Here is a 25,509-nt window from a genome sequence, read left to right as displayed (position 1 = left end):
GGCCTCGAGTTGAGGGGTCAGGTCCAGCCTCTGCCCTTTGTCAACGGGAGGCCGCAGCCCCAAGGGGCAGGGGCGTCGCTGGGGCCACCGGGCGGAAAGCAGGGGTGCAGGGCGTGACCCCCTTCCACTCCCTCCCTGGTCCAGCGAGGCCGTGCCCAGCACCTGGACAGGAGCTGCTGCCGGCTGTCCTGGCCAGTGGCTCACACGCTCCACTGCAGCCCCTGCAGACGCTCCCTGCCCTGGTTTTTGTTCAACCTGGCCCGGCGGGCGGGCGAGTCGGGCGAGGCGGGGGCAGGAATGTGTGCAGGCCCGGCGCCCGCCCTGCGCTGCGTCACTAGTTGCCTCCCTCCCGGCCTATGGGAGCCCGGGGGACACACCTGTCGGCCGCCAGGAGTGGAGATTGGTCGGGCCCAGAGCAGACACCTGCGTGGGGAGGGGGGAGGCCCTACATGTAAGGCGAGCCGGGGCCTCGCTGCCTCTTCCCTGCCCTGCCCCGCACCACCTCCATTGTTCCCAGTCGCTCTCAGAACTTTCCCCAAAGGCCCGGCGAGCCGTCCACTGCACACGCGTGGACCTCGGGTTCCTTTGTGCGGAGCCTCCGAAGAGGGCGGCGGGCCGCGGGTCTCCCCAGGCAGCAGGCGTCCCACCTTGGTTGTGGGCAGGTCGGGCCGAAGCCAGACCTGGGCGCCCAGGCCACGGACCAGGGGCTGACAGGTACTCGGGGCGACCAGCACCAAGGCTTCCCTGGCGTCCGCGCAGAGGCCCGGTGGGTCCCAGGTGCAGGGACGGGGCTGGGCTCGGGCCGAAGGCAGGGGTGGGAGCGGCCTCCCACCCTTGTCCTCCAGGCCCAGATCCTGTCGGGGCAGGTCAGTGCGGGAGGTGGAGGTGGGGGAGCCTGAGGGCGCCGCCCTGGGCCGAGGGCCTCCCCCGGCACCAGCACTGTGGGCCCCTGCGCCGCCCACCCAGGGAGGATGAGGGCGAGCGATGGTGACAGTGGCCCATCGGGCCGCAGCGTCCGGCGGGGCCAGGGCTCGGGGAAGGGGGGCCCTTCCTCTGCGCGAACGTGGGCCCCGGGGCCGGGTGCGCCGGGGATGCAGGGCGTGGAGCCGCCCCGCGGCCCAGGGCGGTCAGGGTGCACAGGCCACGTCCGCAGCGCCAGCACCGGCCGGTGGGGGTCTTCCCGCCCGGCCAGAGGGCAGACTGGGCTTGCCAGCTGCGGGTTCCCGCCTGCCGCCCGCCACAGGACGTTCTGGAAAGCCCTCTCCCGGGTCGGCCACTGAGGTCCCGGTGCTGAGGCGTCTCTTCGCCCGCAGCCGGCTGCTGGGAAGGCCTGAGACGCGGGGGCTCTGGCCATGGGTCTCCGTGCGTCTGCTCCCGGGCAGGGCTCGGTTTCGCCAGTGGCCACGCTGGTGCCGGCCGGAGCGCGGGCCGGAGCCGGTCTGGCCCGGATTCGCGCTCTGCCTCACCTGCCCCCGTCTGAGGAGGTGCAGGCTGGCCCCCGCCCACGACTCGGAGACCGGGGTCAGGTCCCAAGTCTGTTCTAAAGATCCTCCACCTAAGCTCGGAATAGCAGCCTCTGCAGCAGCCGCGAGCACCGTCCCGGAAGGGCGGCCGCCGCCCGGCCGAGCACACCCAGCCCGGAGCGAGGGGGCGCGCCAGCTGCTCTCCCAGCCCGGTCGTTGGCTTTTCTTCCGCAGTTTCGAAGCTTAGGAGATGATAACCTCGATGTGACAGAAGGCTAGCTCTCTCTGAGGCATAATATAGGGTTCATTGTTCCTGATGAAGGAAGCTTCTAGGGCAGAAGGACAGGCTGTTTTAATTAATCCACTGGGAGCATTTTAGGCCTTTTTAGGCTGAGCATCTAGAAAAATAGGTCGGTTAGGTTTTCTTTTACTTTTGTCTAGTAACTCAGATGAAATGCTTCGAAGTTAGAGCCATTGGCAGCACGCTGAATTAGGCAAAAGAAGTTTTGCATTTCTGAAAATGCAAAGCACCATAAAATATGGACGCAGTCCACTGTGCATTTTCAGACACGTTGATCATCTGCAAATACCTTCTTTGCAAAATCTGTTTGGTGAACTTAGGAGACGGCAAAACAGCCCGTGGAAGCCGCCAGCCTCCTGAGGAGCCTGCTCTGGCCTCCGGTGTGGGGAGGGCGCCCCGAAGGGCCGAGGCGGGGAATGGCGGCCTGGCCTCAGACGCGCCCCAGCGTCGCCTGCTCCGCGCACAGGGGTTGGGTTTCTGTGCTTTGTTCTCTGTGCGGCCTCACCATTGATTAAGGCCCGTCGGGCAGGTTAACCAGCCTGTTGGTTTTTCATGCTGGGATCGTGTTCCCCACCCCACCCTGTCCTGTGCAGGTGGGTCCTGCTGGGCCGGGCAGGCTGGGCACCCTCCAGGTGGGCTGTTTGCTCTCCAGACAGGAGATGCTCTGATTTCTCAATGTCCCCACCCGAGCCTGGTGGGAATGGTGATGGTTAACCAGACCCCGCACCCAGGGGCCACACGCTGGCTTCACTCCTGCCAACAACTGGCTGAGAAAGCACCGTTGGGGGCACTGAGAAACAGGCTACATTTATTTTCACTTTTCATCTCAGCCAGTGAGACTCGCCTGCCTGCCCCAAGCCACATGGCCGCCCAGGCCCTTGACCCACAAGTGAGCTGTGCTGGGGCCCGGCTGGGCCTTGGTCTTTCCTTGTGTATGTACAGGTTCTGGGTTCAGGAGGAGAGTGGGATTCTGTCCTGGGGCTTAAGAGGGAACACTCTGCTGCCCACCAGCCCCAGGTCTCTGCCTCCTAGGGGAGAACATAACAGCCGATACGCCAGCAGGCAGCGGACAGCGGGACTGGCCTGTCCACCTGGCTTGCAGCTGGGCTGGCCGGGGCTTGTGGGGTCTCCCGGGCCCTCGGGGCTCCCCAAGTAGGGCTGGCACGGTGGGCTGGCTACAAGGAGGGATGCTGGGCCCCTGTCCCAACCCTGTAGCCTGGCAGCCAGGAGTGGAGCTGAAACTGAACTCAGCTCTGAAAGTGAAGTCTAAATTGTTTCACTTAGCTCAGAAAAAAGCGAATTGACTTTACGGGTCTGAAGGGTGGACACTGAAAGGCGAGGTTGAGCCAGGAGGGGCCAGAGGAGCAAAGGCCTGGATCCCGGCCATGGGCACCACTCTCGGAGCCTGGACGTGGTCACCTGGAAGGTCCGGGCGCCTATGAAGCCCACTCCCCATGCGCGTCCCCCAAGGCCAGGCCTAAGTCAGGTCAGGCCCTGTGAGAAATGTCGCCTGTTCCCGAGCATGAAGCCAGAGAACCGGGTGGACCTGGCTGAGGCCCGGGGCTGGGTGGATGCAGTCTTTGTGGTGGTCAGTCTGGCAGCCTCGGGTCGGGGGGATCAGCACAGGGCCCAGGCCCCTCCCTGCAGCCTCTGCGGGTGGAAGGTGCCAGAAACCTTGAGAAGCTGCCCTGGCCAGCTCTCCAGGCCTGCGCGCCGCCTGCACGGGGACAGTCCCCCAGGGCAGGGGGCCGGGGGTCTGCAGCTCCCTGCAGGGGCCCCCGGTGTGGACCCTGAGAAGGGCAGGGCCCCACCTGTCCTGGGGGTGACTGCGAGATTGGCTTGGCCGCCGCAGGCACCTGGGGGTTGTTGCCCTGTATTCTGCCTTTGGGGGCTGCTGTCCCACCTGCTCTGGGGCCGGACCCCAGACCAGTGGGCACACAAGCCACAGTGACCGCCAGGTGCAGTCTGGCCCGGGCTACCCCTCTTGCACCCCTCCTGCAGGCCCAGCACCTCCTCGCCCGCCCCTGGACCTCACAGCCAGCAGCAGTCAGAACCCCAGGGCCACACAACAGTGGGGCGCTGGGGACAGGCTGCTCGGTGAGAGGTGGGGGCCCTGGGCCCTGGGAACACCATCCTGCTTGCTGGTCCCAAAGCTCGTCCACGCTCCTGCCAAGGGCGGGAGGGTGGGCACTGGAGACCGTGCTGGGGCTGCACTCGAGAGACAGAGCCTCATACACACTCGTGCTCACCCAGGACCCCGGGGCTGGGCCTGTCCCTGCGTCGGCTCAGCGGGAGGGTCCCGCTCTGCTCCCGCCCCTAGGCCCTGGGCTCCTGTGGGCAGGACACCCTGCCCCCCACAGGCGCCCACCCCATGCCCGGAGCTGGTGGCCCCACTGGGCCGGCCAGGGCTGGCTGGGCAGGGGGTCACCCTGTGGTCCTGGCCTCCAGAGGCTTCTAGGCGCTGCAGCCCTGCCTCCCCCCGGGCTGACCCCCCACACATGGCGCCTGCCTGGCACTGTGGCCTCAGGGCACACACTTGCTCCAGCCCCGGCCATTCCGGGCCCCTCCCCACCTCAGTGCCCTAAGACGCCGTGGCTCCACCCCAGGCTGCTGGGCGCCCCTCCATCGAGTCCCCTCTTCACCCCAGACGGGCGGCCCCCAGACCCCATTCGGGACGGCCATCGCCATCTTACTGGGCAGCATTGGATGGTGCCTGGTCTCTAATACTGCCTGGTAATGATGACGGTGGGGCCCTGCTCGCAGCGACGGGGCCGCCCTCCCCCAGCCTGGCCCCGGGCCCCGACCTCTCCCCACGCAGGCCCCAGGCCAGCCACAGCCCCTGACACCCACAGTCAGCTCACCCACCCTGTCCTGTCCCAGTGGCTGCCGGGGGGGGCTCTAAGGCAGAAAGTTGGCTTCGGGCAGGCCCCGTCCCCAGGCCCGGACGTGTCTGCGCCCCTTCTCAGGCTCCAGAATCAAAGGCTTCCTGCAGCTGCACCGGGTGCCCCGCCCCCAGTGATCCGGGATTAGGATGCTCGGGTTCCGGGCCCTGCCCATGGCGCCCAAGCAGGTGCTGCCACCACCCCTGGCAGGTGTGGGCCGAGTGGAGCGGCGACGAAGGCCTGGGCCCGGGTGGGTGGGCCGCTTCACAGGCCAGCAACACCTCCGGCCTCGGTCCCGGGTCCGCGGCCTCAGGTGCCCTTGGCTCTGGGAAAACAGGGAGCAGCACGCAGGCCTCCCTGCCTGCACCTGGGCCCTACCTGTGGGCCGTGGGGCGCCCACGTCCGTCCCGCGTCCTCGGGCCGAGGCACACCTGGGCCTCTGTGGGCATCTTACCGGACAGTGCTGGATTTCTCGGCTCGACTCTAACACTGTCTGGTAACGATGTTCAAAGGTGACCCACCACCTGCCGGGAAGTGGCCCGAGGACACGCGGTCCTGAGCTCCTGGACTCCAGAGCTGGGCCGAGCCCCGGGCCAGCTGGGGGACGGGCAGACGGCCTGTCTCAGCTCTGCAGCCCGGCCCAACCAGGGAGGCCTCTGCCGACCGCTGCAGGGCCGGTTCTGCCACATCGGGGCCCTCGGTGCTCCCCAAGGGACTCGGGAGGCTAGGGCCTGAGAAGGGCCGCCAGCCTGCAGGCAGGCTCCTGTGCATCCGCCGTGGCTGGGCCTGGGTTCTCCCCACGGAGTGGCCGGCGGCCTGTCAGCAGCCACACAGAGAAACGCGCCTCTGGCTGGAACAGGGCTGGCAGCAGGCAGCCCCCACTTCCCCTTCCCGGGCCCTCCCGTCCACCACACAGGGTCAGATGTCCACTACGGCTGTCCAGGGCACCCCAGCTCACCGCTGGAAGGCGGCCTGCCCTTAGAGGTCCCAGTCAGCTGGGGCTGTGGGCGGTCACCCCTCTTACTCCTTCGGTCCACTGGGGACGTGGGGGGGGACAAGGGTGTGTCCGGGAGCCTGGAGCAGTGGACGTTCTGTGCTGCACTCCCCACCCCCAGCCCCCGCAGTGTCGTAGGCGAGATTGGGAACATTGTCCCAAACCATCAAGGCCGGGATGGTCTTTTGTTTTATCTTTTTGATCTGAAGCCAGGACACCAGCCCCCAGACCTGCCGGCATAGGCACAGGGGTGACCCTTCTGCCCTGGGCCCCAGTGGCTCTCCCACAGGAGGAGGCTCTGCCCCTGGCCCGGCTGTTACTCATTAACCGGCCGAGGGCCGTTCCGAAAGCTGCGAGGGCGCCGCAGCCACCTTGACCCGGGACCGAGAGCAGGGACGCCAGGCTGCTCCCCAGCTGCGCCCACAAACACGTGTTTGGGCTGCTGCCCAGACGGGGTCTGCAGGAAAGCCCTCCTTGGAGCAGCCCTGGGCCAGGCCACCAGGGCTCTGGGGCCGCTCCACGGACTAGGAAGCTCTGGGGGTCCTGCCGCCGAGCCCTCCCACTTCCTCACGGTGCGGCGGGACAGGTGGTAGGGGAAGCCGCAGGCGGCTCTGGGGGTCCTGCCGCCGAGCCCTCCCACTTCCTCACGGTGCGGCGGGACAGGTGGTAGGGGAAGCCCCAGGCCCTCCCAGAAGGGCCGCCGATGAGCCTGCCTGCACCAAAGCCTGCCGATGGGTGTCTTACCAGACACGGTTAGATCTGCTCCCTCTGTCTAATACTGTCTGGTAATGCCGTCCATCCACGGCCTGATCGCCACCGGCGGAGGGGCTGCTCACCGGATGCCTGGTGGAGGGGAGGCCGGGGTCCGTGGGTCCCAGAGTGGGCCTGAGCCGGCTGTACACTCCTGCCCAGGCGCAAGCCCTCGTGTGCCCCCAGGGCACAGGCCACGCCTGACACCCACAGCCCCCGTGTCCCTGACTGGGGGAGCCCTGTGGCGCCCCACAGGGGATTGCTGTCGCAGACACACAGGCTGTCGGTGTTATAGTGGGGGCCCCACGGGCGGCGGGCCCCGCGCCGCAGGCTGGCGAGCAGTTGGCGCAGCCCCCGTGCTGCTGGTACTGCCACTGGGCCGCAGGCAGCCGCATCCCTGGAGCCCCCAGGAGCCTCTCCAGGAAGGCACCCTCATCCCTTGCCACCCACGCCCACGCCAGGCAGGGGCGGCGGGTGAGGGGGACAGGACAGAAGCAGCCCTGGCCCCAAAGCCCCAGCCCAGGCCGTGGAAGGGTGCCCGTGGCGGGCAGTGCCCAAGAGGCGCCCCAGGATGCCCTCTCCCCAACCCCAGGTGGCACCAGAACCCTGGAGACCCCCAGGTGAGACCCCTCCTCTTCCTTCCCCTGGGTCCCCACAGGCGCGACTCGGGACCTGGGCGGTCGGGGGACTCTCCAGGTGCCGGGCCAGGCTGTCACCCACGCACGCTGGGCAGAAGGCCTGGCAGCCCCTGCCCGCTCCCTTCTACCCACAGAGGCTCGGCAAGACGTCCTCTGTCTACAGCTGCCTCCCAAACCAAACTTCCGGATGCCGGTCCCACCCCTGGCCTCGTGGGACCAGCCCCTTCTTCCCCTGAGAATTCCAAGGAGGTCCGAGGGTCCCAACCCACGGCTTCGCAAAGGCCTGTCTGATGCCTCCGACCCAGGGCTCCGCAGCCACAGCCAGGGCGGAGGGGACCGTCCCTCCTCCCTCCTCCCCGCCTTCCCTCCGTCCTCAGCACCCACTCTTTCCTGAGCGCCCTCTGGGAGCCGGTGCAGTTCCAGACACTGGGGGTTGGGGGGGGGATGTCCCTGAGAGGGGGGTCACAGGCAGCAAGGAGGCTCCGCGCAGGACGAGTCAGCCGCAGGGGCTGCCGGTGCTGCAGAAGCCAGGGCAGTAGAGGTGGCAGCAGGGTGGGGGTGGGGTAAGGGCGGCCCAGAAAGGTCTCTCTGAGCAGGTGGCCAAGCGGGAACCATGCAGGAGCCCAGCAGAGGGGCCCAGAGGCCGCACGGGGGCCGGTGAGGAGAGCTTCCTGTTCCAGCCCTGGCAAAGGCACCAACTCCCCGTGGGGAGCCAGGGCCTGAGCTGCCTGGGAGACCCGCACCACAGCTGCAGGAGGGGTGCTGGGCCTTTACCCAGCGGGGCTGGACCGCCCCATCTGCCTCCAGGCACTGGGGCCAAGCCCAGCCAAGCCCGGTGGCACCCGGGGAGAGGCATCCGCCCTGCGGGGCGGCCGGTTAATGATTGGCTGCCTTGTTCAGGGTTGTAGATGCCACCGATGGCCCAGTCCCAGGCCGTCGCGGGAAGGGCTGCCCCGGGCTGGCGCCCACACCAGTGTTTCGGGTTATACGGCAGCTTCTGAGTTTGAGCTCTCGCTGTCACCACGTGGGCAGGGGGCCGCCTCCCCAGAACCCACGGGGAGTCATAGGGCAGCAGGGTGGTGGGCTGGCCCAGCTCCTAGGGGTCTGGGCCTCTAGAAGGGATGGGGAGTGGGGCATGGGCTCCGGGGGAGGACGACCTGGGGGTTCTGAAACTCTGTGCTCAGGCGAAGGGGAAGACAAGTGGCCTGCCGGTGACCAGGGGATCCACTGCCCGCCCCCGGGTGCTGCACCCAGCAGGCCCAGGCAGGGGGCCACCAGCTCCCGAGGTCAGGCTGCCTGCCCCTCCGTCCAGGACTTGGCTGGAGGAGCTCTCCGCCCCTCCAGAGTAACCGACAGCTACCCTCGGGCAAAGGGGTGTCAGACCACAGTGCAGCAGAACGGAGCCCTGCAGGCCCCCAACACCTGGTGCAGGCAGGCACACAGGTGGGAGTGCGTCAGCCTCTGAGCGGGGTCAGGGAGGCCTCCCCACAGTGGGGAATGCCACCCGGGACCCTTAAAGTGAGGGGGCGCTTAAGGGGTGCATTAATTTTCTGGGGCAGCCACAGCAAATTACACAAACTCGGTGGCTTGAAACAACGGAAATGTATTCTCTCACGGTTCTGGAGGCCACCTGCTCCCTCCGGAGGCTCTGGGGCGGGTCCTTCCTGCCTCTCTCAGCCTCTGGGGCTCCAGGCGTCCGGGAGCTTGTGGCCGCATCCCTCCGGCCGCTGCCGCATCTTCAGTTGGCTTCTCCCCTCTGTGTCTCCTCCGCTCTCCCTCCCTCTCCCGAGGCCACTGGTCGCTGGATTTAGGGCCCATCAGATAATCACATCTGCAAAAACGATTTTTCCAAGTAAGGTCACACGGCACTTTCTGGGCCTTAGGACGTGGACACACATGGCACGGGGACCACCATCCACCCTACAAGAAGCAAGTGAAGGCTCCCTAAGGAGAGACACCCTGGTGACCCATGCAAGGCTCTGGAGGACAGAGGCAGGGGGCCATGCAGGGCAGCCAGCGGCCCTCCCACACGCCCTGGCCTCCCAGACCTGGGCGTGAGCTCCTCTCAGCCCCTTGCGGAGGCACGGGTTTGCTGAGCGCCCACTTTCTGTTCTGTAAAGAGGCCGTGGTAAGGGGAGATGAAATAACACAGGTAAAGCACACTGAGCACACAAACATAATGGGTCAGGCCTGGGGGCCTGGCACAGATCTGGGGATCCTGAGAAGGCTCGGGAATGTCCCGGGAGGACGGAGGACCCAGGTGGGGGCGGTGCCCATGCCACCCCTCCTCCAGCCTTGGCCGCTGCCCCTGGTGCCCAGCCTCCTGCCCTTCCCCATCCACCTGCTCCCCTCTGGGCCACTGGGTCATGGTTGCTAGGAGACAGTTGCCTGGTCACCACTGTTGTTTCCCTGGCACAGGGCTCACACCACCTTGTTGGGCAGGCAAGAGGGGCAAGCGGGCCACCAGCGGGGGTCCTGGCTGGCCCTGAGGGCTGGGGCCTACCGTCCCTTGCCCCGCCCAGCCCCCTGGCCCCAGGAGCCCTGTGGGTCCTCTCGGGACTCTGCCCAGGAGCGTGAGGGAGGCGAGCGAGGGGAGCGGACGGGTGCCTGGCTGGGCAGAGACCCCCAGGCCAGGCTGAGCAGGGCAGGCCTCCGGGCGTGGCGGCCCCTCGGGACCAGCTCCTTTGCTCAGGACCAGGTCTGTCTCCCAGGACCGACCCCCAGAAGGGACGGCCTCCTAAAGTCTGCGGGGACCCACGTCCCCCCAGACAGCTCAGCCCTGGCCAGAAGGCACCAGCCTGACGAGCAACGAGAGCACCTCCTGAGCCCCGCGTCCCCAGACGTGTATTTGGAGGACGGACCTGGCAGGACACGGGTGTCACCTCGTTTTCCTGGATGTTTCCTTCAGGTTCACGAGGGTCTTCCATTCATCACACCGGAGCGCCATTTCCCGCCAGACTTTTTACCTGACCAGGTAAAAAGTTTATTTAAAAATTCGTTATAAAGTTGTTTCCACCGACCCCTCCCTGCAGTCCTCGCGGAGGGCCTGGTGCCGTCACCCCCCCACCCCCGGGCAGGGCCACTGCAACCCGAGCTTCACCACCATTGATAACGGTTCGGGAACACCTTTCAGCACAAAGCTTGCTATTTAGAATTAGTCCGTCAGAGAGACTCTGAGAAAGGCAATTGCTCGGCAAAGGCTCTGACCCCTGACCCCGCCCGCAGCCCCGCAGGCCACCATGTCCTGCAGCCCGGGGCACCCGCACCGCGTCCACCACACGCGTGCACGCCCAGAGTAAGGATTCTTTTTCTTAATTTCTGTTAACTTGAATGACAAGAAATAGTCATTCATGGCCTGTTTAATTCTTCGTGGAAGAAATAAGATATCGGAGTTAAGACAAGCAAACAGAGGCACAGGCTTACAAAGCTTGCTCTGAAATCTGGCAACTCCGTGCCCACCTCCCGGCTCCCGTTTCCGGGAGCGCTCGCTGCTGGGTCCGGGTTACCCCGCAGAAGTTACCCTTTGCTGGGCTGTGGGGGCCGGGGCTCCCTCCCACCCCCCACATTCACGCTGTAACCCCCAGTAACGCTCCTTGCAGGCGGGTCACTGCCCTGCTCGGCACCGGCCTGGCCCTCTCCGGCCTCACCGTCGTCACACAGGCCCTCCTCCAACATGGGTGACCAGGCAGCTGTGTGCATGTGTCACACAGGCCACTGGTACTCCCAGCCCACTCTGCAGGTGGGGAAACCGAGGCACAGAGCTGATCCACACCACAGCCCCAGCTTCCTTTCCCAGGTCCGGCTCAACTGGGGAATTCCCTGAGGGGGGTCTGAAGACCTCCCACCACGCTGGGCGGCTCACAGGAGCCTTGCCTCCGGCTCTGAGGTGTCTCCGGCTCCGCTGGGTGCCTTTCCTTCTTTACATTCTCCTTTCCAGCACACTTCCTCGCCTTGAGCTTCTCACGAGGCTGTGCTGCGTATTTCCATGAGCTCGTCCACCTTGTCTGTCCCTTTGTTCTAACCGTCCAGTCCTGCCCCAGCGTATTCCCAGGGCTGCGTCCCCTGCCTCGGGCTCCGCCACCACCCCCACCGCCCGGCCTCTCCTCGCAGGGCCCTGTTTCTCTGTCTCTGGGCGTCAACCTGTCGCTCACACCTGGGGGCCTCCATCAGATGTCTGTTGACTCAGTGGCCGCTCACGTGGGAGTGCTGGGGCAGAGTACTGACCGTCATCCTCCTTGGGGGCCCCCATCCCCAGCAAGGTGCGGGTCTCCCAGGCAACGCGGAGACCCACGCGCACACGCACGTGCGCACCCTCCCCGTGCTCAGCAGGCTCCTATCCCCCCCCCCGCCCCCCCGCAGTCATGCTGGGCGGGGTCCAGCCGCCACAGAGGAGCCCTCCTGTTCTGGGTGGGGCAGGGCTGGGGAGGAGACGCTTGGCAGGGGGGTGAGAGCCTCCCCGCGCCCCGCCCCGCACCCAGGCCCTGTAACCACGTTGACAGCTGTTCCCAGTTTACCCTCTTCTGTCCTAAGTGGGGACAAAGGTCTTGGCCAGCATCTCCTGGGTGACCGGCTGGTTTGTTTGCAAAGCGACTGTCCTCTTTGGAGGGCAAGCTGCCAGCCCCTGGTATGCAAATGCAGGAGCCCCTCTCTGCCTGCCAGCTCCCAGGGTACTGGCCTTTCCACTGCTTGTGTTTCTTCAATCTTTCGGAAAATCCTAGCCTCCCAAGCAGCCCCCAAACTGGGAAGGACCTGTCAAGGAATGGCTAAAACTCCCTAAAATGTTCCCGAGTTAGCCACACAGGAAAGGAGCCCTAGGGAGGCATCATCCTCAGGGCGGGGCCTCCTCATGGCCCTGTCCTGACTCTGGGAGGGGACTGCTCAGGGCTGCCGCCCCCCAACCCCGCAGGCCTGACAGCAGCCCTCCTAACAGCCGGCAGGGAGGCCAAGCGCAGAGATGCCGACACCAGATGGACAGTCCCTGCAGGCCCCACAGTCACCACAGAGACGGGAGCCACCCACAAGAGGAAGCCCAAATCCAGGACGCTGGGCAGCACCCCTCCCCGGGCAGGGCGGGCCTGACTGCGTGCCCAGTTCAAGGGCTAGGACCACGGGCCGCCCAAAGGGCCCGCAGAGGGGTGGGGGCCACGTCTTCCCAGAGGTGCCCCCTCACCAGTGCCCCAGCGCCTGCGGCCCGCAGCCGCACCCACTTCCTCCACTGCCAGGGACCACCTCCTCGGACCCAGGTTGGCACAAAGAGAGGCAAGCGGTCAAGGATGGCAGGGGTCCGGCGGAGCCGCCCCTGGGCACCAGGTGTATGCAGCCAGGGCCTCCCCAGGGACAGGCACCCCATCCCCAGGAAGGCCTTCTCACGAGGGGACCACACAGCCATGCCCGGGGAGAGGGGCCAGCAGGAGGCCATGTGCTGGGTGTGGGATCTGGGCCAGCCGAGTAGGGCAGAGGGCAGCAGAGTCGGGGTCTGAACAGGCGGAGAGGGGTCTCCCTTGACTGCTGTGGGCCACCCATGACGTCATGATGGACATTGTGACCCCCGCCCTCTGGGCACGTCCCTGCGTCACATCTGCCCCTAGCTCCAGCCTCACACCTCAGCCTCTGCCCCACACAAAGCCCTGCCGTTGGTAAGGAGGGACCCTGCCCCCTTTCTCCTAGGAGGCCCTCTGATTGGGCCTGAGGCTGGGCTGAGATGGGCCGAGACGGCTGGGGGGACTGCACAGGGGTTCCAGTCAGATTCTGAGTGGACGCCCCCTGTCTGACCCCACCTTGTTCACAGGCTGGGCCCATGAGAGATCAATGGGGAGCCACCGAGAGGAGGGGCTCCTACGTCAGCTAAGCCAGCTGGACCAAGACGCAGATGGGCTCGGGCAGGGCCCAGGGAGGGGCAGAAAAGCCACCAGCTGGGCCAGAGCCTCTGACCACCCACTCTGCCCGCAGAGCTGGACGATGCTGACACTGCCAGGCCCCGGGCCGCCCTCCTGGAGAAGCACCCGCTGGAGGGGGAGAAGCAGCGGCCCGGCACCGGGCAGGGCCCCTTCTTCTACATCGGAGGCACCAACGGGGCCGCAATGTGAGTGGGGCCTCAGGCTGGGTCCAGCCCCACCGCCTGCAGGCCCCGGCCCAGCCTCGCTCCGTGGCCCACAACCCCGCGGCCCCCAGGTCACCGCCGCCCCTCGCCCCTGCAGAATCAGCTCCTATTGCAAAAGCAAGGGCTGGCAGCGCATCCAGGACAGCCGGCGGGAAGACTACAAGCTCAAGTGGTGCGAGGTCAAGTGCAGGGACACCTACTGCAGCTTCCGGGAAGGTAGGGGTGGGGCCAGGCTCAGCGGGCTGCCCTCCACGCGCGCATGCTCGGTCGCACGCTGCCCGGGCTCTGTCGCGCCAGGTGAGCAGCTGCTGTACCAGCTCCCCAACAGCCAGCTCCTTACCACCAAGATCGGGCTTCTCAGCGCCCTGAGGGAGCACGCGCGTGTCCTCAGCAAGACCAGCAAGCTGGCCCCCTGCGCACAAGCCAAGTGAGGATGCCCTGGCCCCCCACCCCGGCGGCGCACCCCGCACCCGACGCGTCAATCGCTGCTCCTGACCGCCCTCCACCAAGTCGGTCCGCCTACCCGCCTTCCCACTGACCCAGCCGCGTACCACCCATCTGTCTCCACCCCCAATACCGGCCACCATTCCAGCCACCCAGCCCACGGCCCCCCAGCGGTCCTCACACGCTCACCACAGAGCCGCCCACTGGTGTCCTGCATTCAGTCACCACTGCCTACCACACCCACTGCCGTCCACTGCACACCCATTCCTGCCCCTTGGCCCGCCCCCCCCCCCCGGAGCCGTGCCCGACCCACTCGATGTGCCCACTCCTCTTCCACTCACTTGCCCGGCCATTCACACGTCTGCCCGCCCATCCAAACAGCCACCTACCATCTGCCTCCCTCGTCCACCCCCCACCAGGCAGGCAGCCACCCACCCACTACCTGGTCATCCACGACACCACCCAATTCTGTCAGCAGTTCTGGTCCAACCCCCTCCAGGCATCCGTCTACCCACCAGACCACTTGCCCATCCACCTACTTCCATCCAAAATCCACTTATCCACACACCACCAGTCTACCGCCAAGCCCCCACCCACTCCCCACCTCTCGACGCCCCCATCCATTCTCCACACACTGAGCAGCCACTCAGGCCAGGTCCTGTGTCCTCCTGGGGTACAGATCTGGAAAGGACACGACACCCGCCCCAGAAGAGCTCATGTGGAGCAGCTCAGGACACCTTGGGCCACAGAGGTAGACTCCCCCAGCCATTCTGCCCTCAACTGAAGGATGGCCTGGTGCTCGGTGAAAGGGGTTACAGGGCATCCCAGGACAGGGGATCCATGCTGACCGCTCATTGCATGCTGGGCACTGTCCTGGCCTGGAGACCCAGCTCTGAACTGACCACTCCCAAAGGCCCGAGAGCAGCAGGGGGAAGAGCAGGGAGGTGGGAGGGGTTGGGAGGTGGGTGAGGCAGCCTGCAGAGAAGCCAGGTGTGCAGAGCCGGAAAAGCGTGCTCCTGGTCAGGGAACAGAAGGTGCAAAGGTTCTGCAGAGGAAAGAGCTGGGGGCCGGGGGTGGGGGTGTGTTTCAGAGGAAACCAAAGAGGGCAGGAGTGCCTGGAGCCCAGCGCAGCTTCCTAGCAGACACTCTCCCTCCAGCCTACCCCAGGTCAGACCCCCAGAATGGCTGACCAAGCTGGGGGAGGGGGACAACCCTCCCAGTGTCTTCCCCACCTCCCTGCTTCCCCAGCGTCCTGAAAATGGAAGACTTTTTCCCAGAGACCTACCGTCTGGACATCAGGGACGAGAGAGAGGCTTTCTTTACCCTCTTTGATGGTGAGAGGCCCCTGGACGCCAGGCCCGCTCTGGGGAGACCGGTGCAGGGCTGGGCCAAGGTGGGAGCGAGATTAGGGCGGGGCCAAGGCCCTGACGAGGCCGAGGTGGGGCGTGGTTAGGGAGTGGAAGGGTGGAGCCAGGGTGGGTGAGGTCAGGGCTGGTGCTGAGTAGATGCTGGGTGGGGGGGGGGGTCATGGCCGGACCTTAGTGGAGGCCAAAGCCTGCAGGGGCGGGGCCGTGGCTGGGAGCGGTCAGGGCGGGGCGGGGCGGGGCGGGGCGGGGCTGGGGCCAAGGCGGGGCGAGGCAGGGATGGGCGGGGCGAGGCAGGCTCCCTGGCTCGGGTAGCTCTCTCCGCAGAAACCCAGATGTGGATCTGCAAGCCCACCGCCTCCAACCAGGGCAAAGGCATCTTTCTGCTCCGGAACCAGGAGGAAGTCGCCGCCCTCCAAGCCAAGACCCAGAGCATCGAGGACGACCCCATCTACCGCAAGATGCCCTTCCGGGCGCCTCAGGCGCGGGTCGTGCAGAGGTTTTGCGCGTGGGCACCCCGAGGGGCGTTGGCCAGGTGGGGCTGACCCAGGCCCGCTGGTGCCTGTGAGGCTCGTGGGCGTCGCGGGGCCCACAGAGGAGTCCTTGGCGGTGGAAGGCTGCGGTGCCCCCAGCTGGGCCCCTGTGTAGCCAGAAGAGGTGGGGTTTTCACATCCAGTCAGGATCTCAGAGGATATACTCTCCCCCCCCCCCCAAACACAGGAGGCTCCTGGATGGTGTGGGGCAGGGAGGGCTTGGTCAGCTTGTGCCCCAGCCTGGGTCCTGCACCCTCTGACCTGCAGGGAGCCCGGCTTCTCCCCCATCCCCCACGCATCCAGCTGCAGCCTTCAGGCCCACAGGCAGAGCCGACCACCCCGCCTTGCTCCCTCTGCCTCTGGGAGAGGTCCAGACCCTCAGCCTCACACCAGGGGGCACAGTCCCTTCGGACTTCCCTATCTGCCAGTGTGGACCTCACTCCTGCCGCAACCGCTGTCTGCCACCCCAAGCAGCTGCTCCCAGCCGCTGGGTCTCTAGACCTACAGCTCTCTCCACTGGGATGTCCCCTCCCTGCCTCTCCAAAGCCACCTGCCCTTCAAGGCCCAAGGTCACCCCTCCCTCCTTCTCCAGGCAGTCTTCCCAGCCCATAGGGCCCAGTCTGCTTCTGCCTCCCAGGCTTCTAGTGAGGGCTGCGCCCTGGGGTGCCCCAGACACACACCAGTGGGCTGAGCTCTAGGGGCCAGGCCCTCCTTCCCAATTCCCTGATGTGTTCAGGCTCGGAAATGTCCCCTGACCAGTGGACACTGCGCCCAGCCAGGGTAGGGGACCCACAGCTCACACCTGAGACAGGTAGCAGGGGTGCTGAGGAACTGGCAGGCCCAGGTGGGGGCACGGGCCAGACTAGCCACGCCTCCCCAGATACATCCAGAACCCGCTGCTGCTGGATGGGAAGAAGTTCGACGTGCGCTCCTACCTGCTCATCGCCTGCGCCATGCCCTACATGGTCTTCTTCGGCCACGGCTACGCTCGCCTCACCCTCGGCCCTTATGATCCCCATTCCAGCGACCTCTGTGGCCATTTAACCAACCAGGTAAATGCCCACACAGGTGAGGGCCCTCCCTGCAGCCTTGGACAAAAATCACTGCTCAAGAATGGGAAAAGAATCCAACTGTAGACATGGCCCAAACCCCGAGGTGGCCTGGGCTGCCCCTGCCTGCAGCCAGCACTGCCTCTCACCTTCAGCCTCCGCTGGGCATCCTGGTGAACAGACTGAGAGCCGTGGCCCCGACCCCCAGCTCAGCTCCCTCTGGGTGTGGGTCAGGCCCAGCAGGGGTGGGGGCCAAGGGCAAGGGCCTCCGTGAGGACCTCAGTTCAGGGATGCTGTGGGCAGAGGTCTCTGTGGAAGGGTCTCAAAGGGAGGTGTCTGGGCAGTGGCCCTCCAGGAGGATCTGGGGGTACTTCTCAGGGGCAGGAGGTGCTGGGGCAGGGCCTCGGTGTCCCGAAGGAGCGGGACCCCTGTGGGGTCTCTGGTGGCCGCGTCGGGGTGAGGCTCTTGTCAGGGCCCCCCGTGGGGGCCGGGCCTCCAGGCGCTGCCCTGCCTCCCAGTTCATGCAGAAGAAGAGCCCCCTGTACCTGCTGCTCAAGGACGACACGGTGTGGAGCATGGAGCACCTTAACCGCCACATCAACGACAAGTTCCGCAAGGCCAAGCGCCTCCCCCGGGACTGGGTCTTCACCACCTTCGCGGTGCGTGCGCGCCCCGCCCACACGGCGTTGGGAGGGGCCAGGGGTCGGGACCGTCAGTCCCTGGGTGGGGCTGCCGTTGGGCGTGCGCGCAGCGGTGGGTTCCAGGGACCCTCTCCTCTCCCTCTTTCTGAAACAGATCATTCACACGACACAAAAGTCACTCTGTGAAAGTACAGCTCAGTGGTTTTTGGTGGATTCTCAGAGTTGCAGGATGGTCACCACTCTAATTCCAGAACACAGTCACCTCCGCAGAAAGAAACTCGGTACCCACTGCCCTTCCCAGCCCCTGGCAACTGCTAATCCACTTCCCGTCCCCATGCATTTCCCTGTTCTGGACATTTCATGTCAATGGAATCACATGATATGTGGGTTTTCCTGGCTTCTTTCACTGAGCATAACATTTTCAAGATTCCCTTCGTTTCTTTTTATGACTGAAAACTATTTCATTGTATAAATGGACCACGATTTATTTGGATAAACATTCGTCAGTTGATAGACGTTTGGGTTGTTTTTACTTTTTGTCTATTATGAGTAATGCTGCTATGAATATTCATGAACAGATGTTTTCAGTTCTCTTGGGTATAGGTCTAGGAAGGGAACTGCATGGTCCTAGGGTAACTCATGTTGAACTTTTTGAGGAACTGCCAAACCATTTTCCACAGTGGCTACAAGGTTTCCCATTCCCACCAGCAATGTATGATGGTTCCAATTTCTCTATATCCTTGCCAACACTTGGTATTTTTCTTTTTTTGTTTAATAGTCATCCAGTGGGTGTAAAGTGGTATCTCATTGTGGAGTTGATTTGCATTTTCCTAATGATAATGATATTGAGCATCTTTTTACGTATTTGTCGGCCATTTTTGTATCTTCTTTAGAAAAACTTCTGTTTAGATCCTTTGTTCACTCTTCCTTCTTAGGCTGTAGAGCTCTTTATATATTCTGAATGCTAGACCCTTATCAGATGTGTGATTTGCAAATATTTTCTTCCATTCTGTGATTTCTCTTTTCACTTTCTTGATAATGTCCTTTGTTTGTTTTGTTTTGTTTTGTTTTGGCCGGGCCCCTCGGCTTGAGGGGTCTTAGTTCCCCGACCAGGGATTGAACCCCCTGCAATGGAAGTGCAGAGTCCTAACCACTGGACTGCCAGGGAATTCCCCATAATGTCCTTTTTTGCATAGATTTTTATGAAGTCCAATTTATCGATTTTTTTCTTTGGTTATTCATGCTTTGATGTCATATCTAAGAATCCATTGCCATTTCCAAGGTTGTAAAGATTTACATCTATGTTTTCTTCTAAAAGTTTTATAGTTTTAGCTCGTTTTGAGTTAGTTATTGTGTAATGGTGGGAGGTAAGGGTCCAACTTCAGCTTTTTGCATGTGGCTCTCCTGTTGTCCCAGGACCATTTGTCAGAGAGACTGTTCTTGGCGCACTTTTGAAAATCAACTGACCAGATATGTATGTGTTTCTCCCTGGACTCTCAATTCTATTTCATTGGTGTGTATGTCTATCCTTAAGCCAGCGCCACGCCGTTTCGGTTGCTGTAGCTTCATTCTCTTAATGTGCTGTATTACAGAAATTGATTATCAGGTGTTGAATCACCCTTGCATTTCCGGGATAAATCTCACGCAGGTGTAGCATATTGTCCTTTAAATATGCTGCTGGACTGGGTTTTAGTACTTCACTGAGGATTTATGTGTCTACCCTCATAAGTAATATGGTCCACAGCATTATTTGCTTGTATGTCTGTCTGATTTTGGACATGTTCCCTTCTCTTCTATTTTTGGAGAGTGTGTGAAGAGTTAGTGTTAATTCTTTAAATATATTTGGAAGGATTCACCAGTGAGGCTACCTTATTGTGGACTTTTCCTTTGTGGGAAGAATTGTTATTTTTTTAATTATTACTAACTCAACCTTTATTTGTTAGAGGTTATTCAGATTATCTATTCCTTCCTGGGTCAGACTTATTAGTTTGTCTTTCTAAGAATTTCTCCACTTCTCCTAAGTTGTCTAATTTGTTTCGAATACAGGCACTCATGGTATTTTATGAACAATTGTAATCGTTTTCATAATCATTTTCATCTCTATGTAAGTCTTTCTTTCTTGATTTTAGTAATTTGAGTCTTTTCTCCCCTTTATCTTGTTCAATTTAGCTAAAGGTTTGTCAGTTTTGTTGATCTTTTCAAAGAGCCAGCTTTTGGTTTCATTGATTTTCTCTGTTGCTTTCTATTCTCTATTCCATTAATATCCACTCTAATCTTTATTATTTCCCCCTTCTTGCTTTGGGTTTAGTTTTGTTTTGGTGTGGTTTGGGTTTTTTGTTCGTTTTTTGTTTTTGTTTGTTTGTTTGTTTTTCTTCTAGTTTCTTAAGGTTGAAGTTTGGGTTATTGATTTGATTTGAGATCTTTCTTCCTGTTTAATGTAGGTGTTTACAGCCATAAATTTCCCTGTGAGCACTGCTTTCACTGCATCCCATAAGATTTTGTGTGTTCTGTTTTCATTTGTTGCTTGTGTGTTAATTTCCACATATTTGTGAATGTTCTAATTTTCTTTCTCTTATTGATTTCTAATTTCATTCCATTGTGGTCAGAAAACATACTTTGTATGATTTCAACCCTTTAAAAAGTATTGGGGGCTTCCCTGGTGGCGCAGTGATTGAGAGTCCGCCTGCCAATGCAGGGGACACAAGTTCGTGCCCCGGTCCAGGAAGATCCCACGTGCCGCGGAGCAGCTGGGCCCGTGAGCCATGGCTGCTGAGCCTGAGCGTCTGGAGCCTGTGGTCCACAATGGGAGAGGCCACAACAGTGAGAGGACCACGTACCGCAAAAAAAAAAAAAAAAGTATTGAAACTTGTTTTATGTTCTAACACATTGTCTATCCTGAAAAATGTTCCACACACACTTGAAAAGAATGTATATTCTACTGTTGGGTGGAGTGTTCTATAGATGTCTTTTAGGTCTAGTTGGTTTATAGTGTTGTTCAAGTCTTCTATTTACTTGTTGATCTTCTGTCTAGTTGTTCTATCATTGAAAATGGGATACTGAAGTCTCCAACTATTATTACTGAATTGTCTATTTCTCCTTTCAATTCTGTCAGTTTTTGCTTCATGCATTTTTAGGCTCTGTTGTTAAGTATATGTATGTTTATGATTATTACATATTCTTGACTTATTAGAAAATGTCCTCTTTTTTCTTAATGTCCTCAATTTTTGTCTTAAACTCTATTTTATCTGCTATCAGTATAGATATTCTAGCTCTCTTTTGGTTACTGTTTGCCTGATATATATATTTTTTTAATTTTATTTATTTATTTATTTTTGGCTGTGTTTGGTCTTGGTTGCTGTGCACGGGCTTTCTCTAGTTGCGGCGAGCGGGGGCTACTCTTCGTTGCCGTGCACAGGCTTCTCATTGCAGTGGCTTCTCTTGTTGCAGAGCATGGGCTCTAGGCACGTGGGCTTCGGTAGTCATGGCATGCAGGCTCAGTAGTTGTGGCTCAGGGGCTCTAGAGCTCAGGCTCAGTAGTTGTGGTGCATAAGTTTAGTTGCTCCGCGGCTTGTGAGATCTTGCCAGACCAGGGCTTGAGCCTGTGTCCCCAGCATTAGCAGGCAGATTCTTAACCACTGCGCCACCAGGGAAGCCCTGATATATCTTTTTTTTTATCCTTTTACTTTCAACCTATCTGTGTCTTTGAATCTCAAGTGAGTCTCACAGATAGTGTATGGGGGGGAGGGGAATGCATCCTGACAATCTCTTTTAATTGGAAAGCTTACTCCATTTATATTTAATATAATTACTGATAAGTTAGGATTTACATCTTCTATTTTGCTATTTCTTTTTTTTGAATTTTATGTATTTTTTTATACAGCAGGTTCTTATTAGTTATCCATTTTATACATATTAGTGTATACATGTCAATCCCAATCTCCCAATTCATCACACCACCACCACCCGTGCCACTTTCTCCCCTTGGTGTCCATACGTTTGTTCTCTACATCTGTGTCTTTATTTCTGCCCTGCAAACCGGTTCATCTGTACCATTTTTCTAGGTGCCACATATATGCGTTAATATACAATATTTATTTTTCTCTTTCTGACTTACTTCACTCTGTATGACACACTGTAGGTCCATCTACCTCACTACAAATAACTCAATTTCATGTCTTTTTACGGCTGAGTAATATTCCATTGTATATATGTGCCACATCTTCTTTATCCGTTCATCTGTTGATGGACATTTCCATGGTTTTTAATGAGAACTGGTTGTTGGTCTTATCGAGGAGCCTTTATGATGAGTCGCTTCTCTGTGCTGATTTCAACATCGTCTGTGTGTCTTTGGAAAGTTTGCTTATGCTGTGGTGGATCTTTTTGAGTTTATCCTCCTTGCAGCTCACTGGCCTTCCTGAACGTGTAGATTACTTTTCATCAAATTTGAGAAATCCCACTGCCATTATTTCTTTAGATATTCTTCCTGACTCTTCCTCTGCCCTCTTTCTGGATCTCCTTATGCATTTTGGTCTGCTTGACGGTGTCCCACGGGTCTCTGTAGCTTTATTTTTCTTCATTCCTTTGACTTTCTGTTCCTTAGACTAGATAATATCAATTGATCTATCTTTGAACAACTCCAATGGACTGTTGAACCCCTGTAGTGATTTTTTATTTCAGTTCCTATAATTTTCAACTCCAGAATTTCTATTCAGCTCCCTTTTATAATTTCTATCTCTTCACTGGCATTCTCTATTTGGTAAGACATTGTTCTTGTATTTTCCTTTAGTTCAAGTGAGGTCTGCCATGGAACCATCAGACACATCACAACAAATGACTCCAGTTCTTTGCCAGACAGGTCTGTTCTGCTATCTCCAGTACCAAGAACACAGGCTTTTTTCAAGGCACTGAGCTGGGATGCCAGGGATAAAGTCAGGGCAAGTTAAAATGCTACAAAGCTTGCTGTTCTTACCAAGATTTAAGATTTTACTTGAGTAAACACTCTTCATGTTGCTGGACGCCTTTGGTTAATTTCCAGCATTTTGAGAAGGTTAATTCTGACAAATTTGGCCAGTTTGGGCTGTTTTTATGTTGCCTCTCTTGAACCTGCTCAGCAAAGCTTCTCCCTGTTGTTTCGCTGAAATGCTCACTGGAGTGACCTCTATGCTGTCAAACCCAGGGGTCAGTCCAGCCCTCTTCTCCCTGACCTGTCAGCCAACTTTGGACACAGCTCCTCACTTCCCATGGCTTCCAGGACCTCGTCCACCCCCCCTCCGCCCCCTGTGCTGGCTCCTTGGCTCCGCACTGCTGCTCAGGAGGCCCAGGGCTCAGCCTGGCTCTACTCTTTATCTGCTGTACCCACTGATATCTACTCTTTGTCTTTATCAGACATCGCCTGAGTTTAAATTCCATCTATGTGCTCAAGACCCCACATTGAAACATCCGGCCCTGACCCCTCCCCTGAACTTGAACCCTGGCTCCCAGCACCCCATCTGTAGGCTCACAGATGTCTCAGACTCCATGGGCCTCCTCTCCTTCTCCGCTGATGCGGGCTCCATCCTCCAGAGCCTCAGACCAGATACCTAGGGATAACTCTGCATTCCTCTTTTCACAGCTCACCATCCTTTCATCAATCAACCAGGCTGGCTCTACCCCAGCACAGACCCAGCATCCATTCCACCACCTCGGCTTACACAAGCCACCCATATTTCTCACTGGATCTTTGCAACGGGGCCCTTCAGTCTCTCTCAGCATAGCAGCCAGAGGACCCTATTAGAGCACGGGTCAGATATGCCCTCCTATGCTCCACCCTCCAACAGCTCTGACCTCAGGGTGAAAGGCAAGGTCTTCCCATGTCCCCGAGATGTGACTGGTGCCACTCTGGTCTCATCTCCCACTGCCCTCCTAGCTCACTCGAGCCACAGCAGCCTCACTCTGTTCCTCCAACACCTTGGGCGTGCTCCCACTTACAGCCTTTGCTCTACCCAGGTGTCCCATCCCCACCCCACAGCTCTCCCTTTCAGTTTTCACCCATTGCTCACTCTCTGGCCCACCCAGATCAGACGCCTTTCCACACCACCCAGAACGCCCCACCTCTCACCCTGCTTCATCTTCTCCATCAGCATGTATGGCTTCATGTGCTGTGCAGAGTGCATAACGATTTACACATCACAACTGTTGTCTCTCTCTCCTACGAGTGAGCTGCTCAAGGGCAGAGACTCCTCGTAAGCTCTCTCTACTCTCGACCCCAGTACTTGCCACGCAATAGGAGGTCCACACGTTTGTGAAATGAGTAAAATGAGAGTGAAGGAGTTTCTGGCTGTGAGCCTGTGACCCTGAGAATGTGAAAGTGCAGGCACTGGTGGGAGCGCAGGTGAGGGGTGGGAATGTGGCTGTTCAGGCCCGGAGGGTGTAATCAGGGCCCACAGGTGACATCCTGTCTCCACCCCCCCCCACCCTACCCACAGAAGCGGATGCAGCAGATCATGGCCCACTGCTTCCTGTCTGTCAAATCCAAGCTCAAGTGCAAGCTGGGCTACTTTGACCTCATTGGTTGTGACTTCTTGATTGATGAAAACTTCAAGGTGCTGCTGAGGCGTCCCGGGGTGGGGTGGGGTGGGGTGGGGTGGGGTGGGCGGGGCCCAGCATGCAGGTGCAGGAGGCAGGGGCCCTCTGTGCACACCCTGACCACTCAGGCGGGCCCCTGGAGCAGGCAGTTATGCACCCTCCCTAGCCCTGGGGGTGGTGTGTCCACAAGGCTTCGCTCTTCCTGCAGCTGGGGCAGCCCCCAAGGCCAGACTCTCAGACCCTCAGAGTCTTAGCCCCTTGGGCAAATGGGGGAGTGAGGCCATGGGAAAGAAGTGACCTGCCCGGTCACCGGGCTTAATGGGGACCAGGGCCTCAGCCTCCTGCTGGCCAAGTGGTAGGGAGGGAGGTATGCTGAGCAGTGTTGGGCCCAGGTGTGGCTGCTGGAGATGAACTCCAACCCTGCCCTGCACACCAACTGTGAAGTCCTGAAAGAGGTGATTCCAGGCGTGGTCACGGAGACTCTGGGTGAGGCCCCTACCCAGCCCCCAGGACCCTCAAACCGACCCCTCTGCCTGCCCAACCTCTCCCCAAGTTCAGACATCCACAAACCTAGCTCTCCAGCCCCCGAAAGGCTGCATGGCAACCCCACCCTCTGCTCAGGCCCCCACCTCCCAGCCAAGGTGATGCCCGCCCACGCCTCACCCCAACCCCTGGCCCATCCCTCAGCCCCGTAAACTCCAGCCCCTGGAACGCCATGCCGGGGAGGCTGGGTGCCCGCCCCTCCCTTCCCCCCACGCCTCCCCCGCCCCAGCCGGGCTCACCCCCAGCTCCTCCCCAGACCTGGCACTCGAGACCTTCCAGAAGAGGCTGCGCGGCCAGAAGATGCTGCCGCTGCTGTCCCAGCGCCACTTCGTGCTCCTGCACAACGGCGAGGCAGACCTGTGGCCGCGCCCCGGGAGCTCCCGCAGCGTCCCCCGCCCGCCGTCGCCGCCGCCCGCCGCGTCCCCCGCTCTCCGCGCCGCCGGCAGGCCGGGCGCGCGTAGGCCCGCACCACGCCGGGGCCCCAGCGGCGCGCCCGGGCGGCCCTCCTCCGCACAGCGGCGCCCCCGGCCTCCGACCCCCGGCCCCGACGGCGCCCAGGGCGGGGACCCCGAGGCCCCGGGCGGCGGGGAGCCGGCGCGGGAGCCTTCCCCGGGGTCGTCGGAGGAGGAGCGCAAGAACGCGGGCCACCGGCGCCCTCGCGGGGGCCTATAAAAGCTGCTTTTTTTGTTACAAACGCGACCTCTGCAGCTGGTCCGCGGGTTCCCCGCACACCGGGCCCCGAGACCCCCTCCGGCAGCCTCCCTGCGCCCCGTGAGCCGCTACTCCACTGCTGGGGCCCGTCCCTGGGGGGACACGAGGGTCGAGGGATGGGGGTGTCTGCCCGGCAGGAAAGGGAGATGAGGCCCCCCGTGCCCCTGACTCTGCCCACCGTGGGCTGCTTCCAGTTCCTGGGCCCCCTCACCTACGGCCCTCGTCCACCCGCCCTGCAATCTCACAACCCACCTGACCTCTACTGCCTGGGTCGGTGGTCCCCAGGAAAGGCGCCCAGTGTCCCCCAGTCAAGGGTCTAGAGCCTCACGGACCCCTCTCGATTCCCATAGGAAGGCTTCCTCACACCCAACATGTTCCTCCGAGCTGCGGTCCCCGCCCTGCCCAGGCTCAGCTCCTTTCTGGGCCTTCGGAGCACCAGCGCCCTGAGCTCTCCTCCACCTGCGGCGCCCGGACTCTACAGCAGGCAGAGACCTGCAGAGGCCGGGAGGACCCAGGCTGTGGGTGACCGGCA

The 25,509-nt window shown here is 60.6% G+C and overlaps 1 protein-coding gene across 1 annotated transcript; it reads left to right on the top strand.

Moving 5' to 3' along the window:
- Positions 1-449: 449 nt before the first annotated feature.
- Positions 450-24,938, top strand: TTLL10 (tubulin tyrosine ligase like 10). The gene is made up of 15 exons (XM_060142003.1): positions 450-714; positions 8,912-9,180; positions 9,937-10,002; positions 11,959-12,271; positions 12,978-13,110; positions 13,226-13,344; positions 13,426-13,555; positions 14,252-14,323; positions 14,821-14,906; positions 15,264-15,435; positions 16,350-16,521; positions 17,037-17,177; positions 23,624-23,740; positions 24,116-24,209; positions 24,523-24,938. Exons 2-15 carry the CDS (start codon positions 8,998-9,000, stop codon positions 24,936-24,938), a joined length of 2,214 nt encoding a protein of 737 aa, XP_059997986.1. The 5' UTR covers positions 450-714; positions 8,912-8,997.
- The last annotated feature ends 571 nt before the right edge of the window (positions 24,939-25,509 follow it).

Source organism: Lagenorhynchus albirostris, chromosome 2 (assembly GCF_949774975.1).
Source record: "Lagenorhynchus albirostris chromosome 2, mLagAlb1.1, whole genome shotgun sequence".
NCBI lineage: Eukaryota > Metazoa > Chordata > Mammalia > Artiodactyla > Delphinidae > Lagenorhynchus > Lagenorhynchus albirostris.
Note: the sequence above shows the minus strand (reverse complement) of the source record. Positions and strands in the feature narration are given on the sequence as shown.

What these genes read in the sequence shown, in the direction of transcription:
- TTLL10 (XM_060142003.1), top strand. Translation starts at nt 8,998, where the DNA reads ATGCAAGGCTCTGGAGGACAGAGGCAGGGGGCCATGCAGGGCAGCCAG. An exon ending in GCCCCCTGCGCACAAGCCAA is followed by an intron (nt 13,556 to 14,251) that starts GTGAGGATGCCC and finishes CCTGGGGTACAG; the next exon opens with ATCTGGAAAGGACACGACAC. An exon ending in CAGGCGCGGGTCGTGCAGAG is followed by an intron (nt 15,436 to 16,349) that starts GTTTTGCGCGTG and finishes ACGCCTCCCCAG; the next exon opens with ATACATCCAGAACCCGCTGC.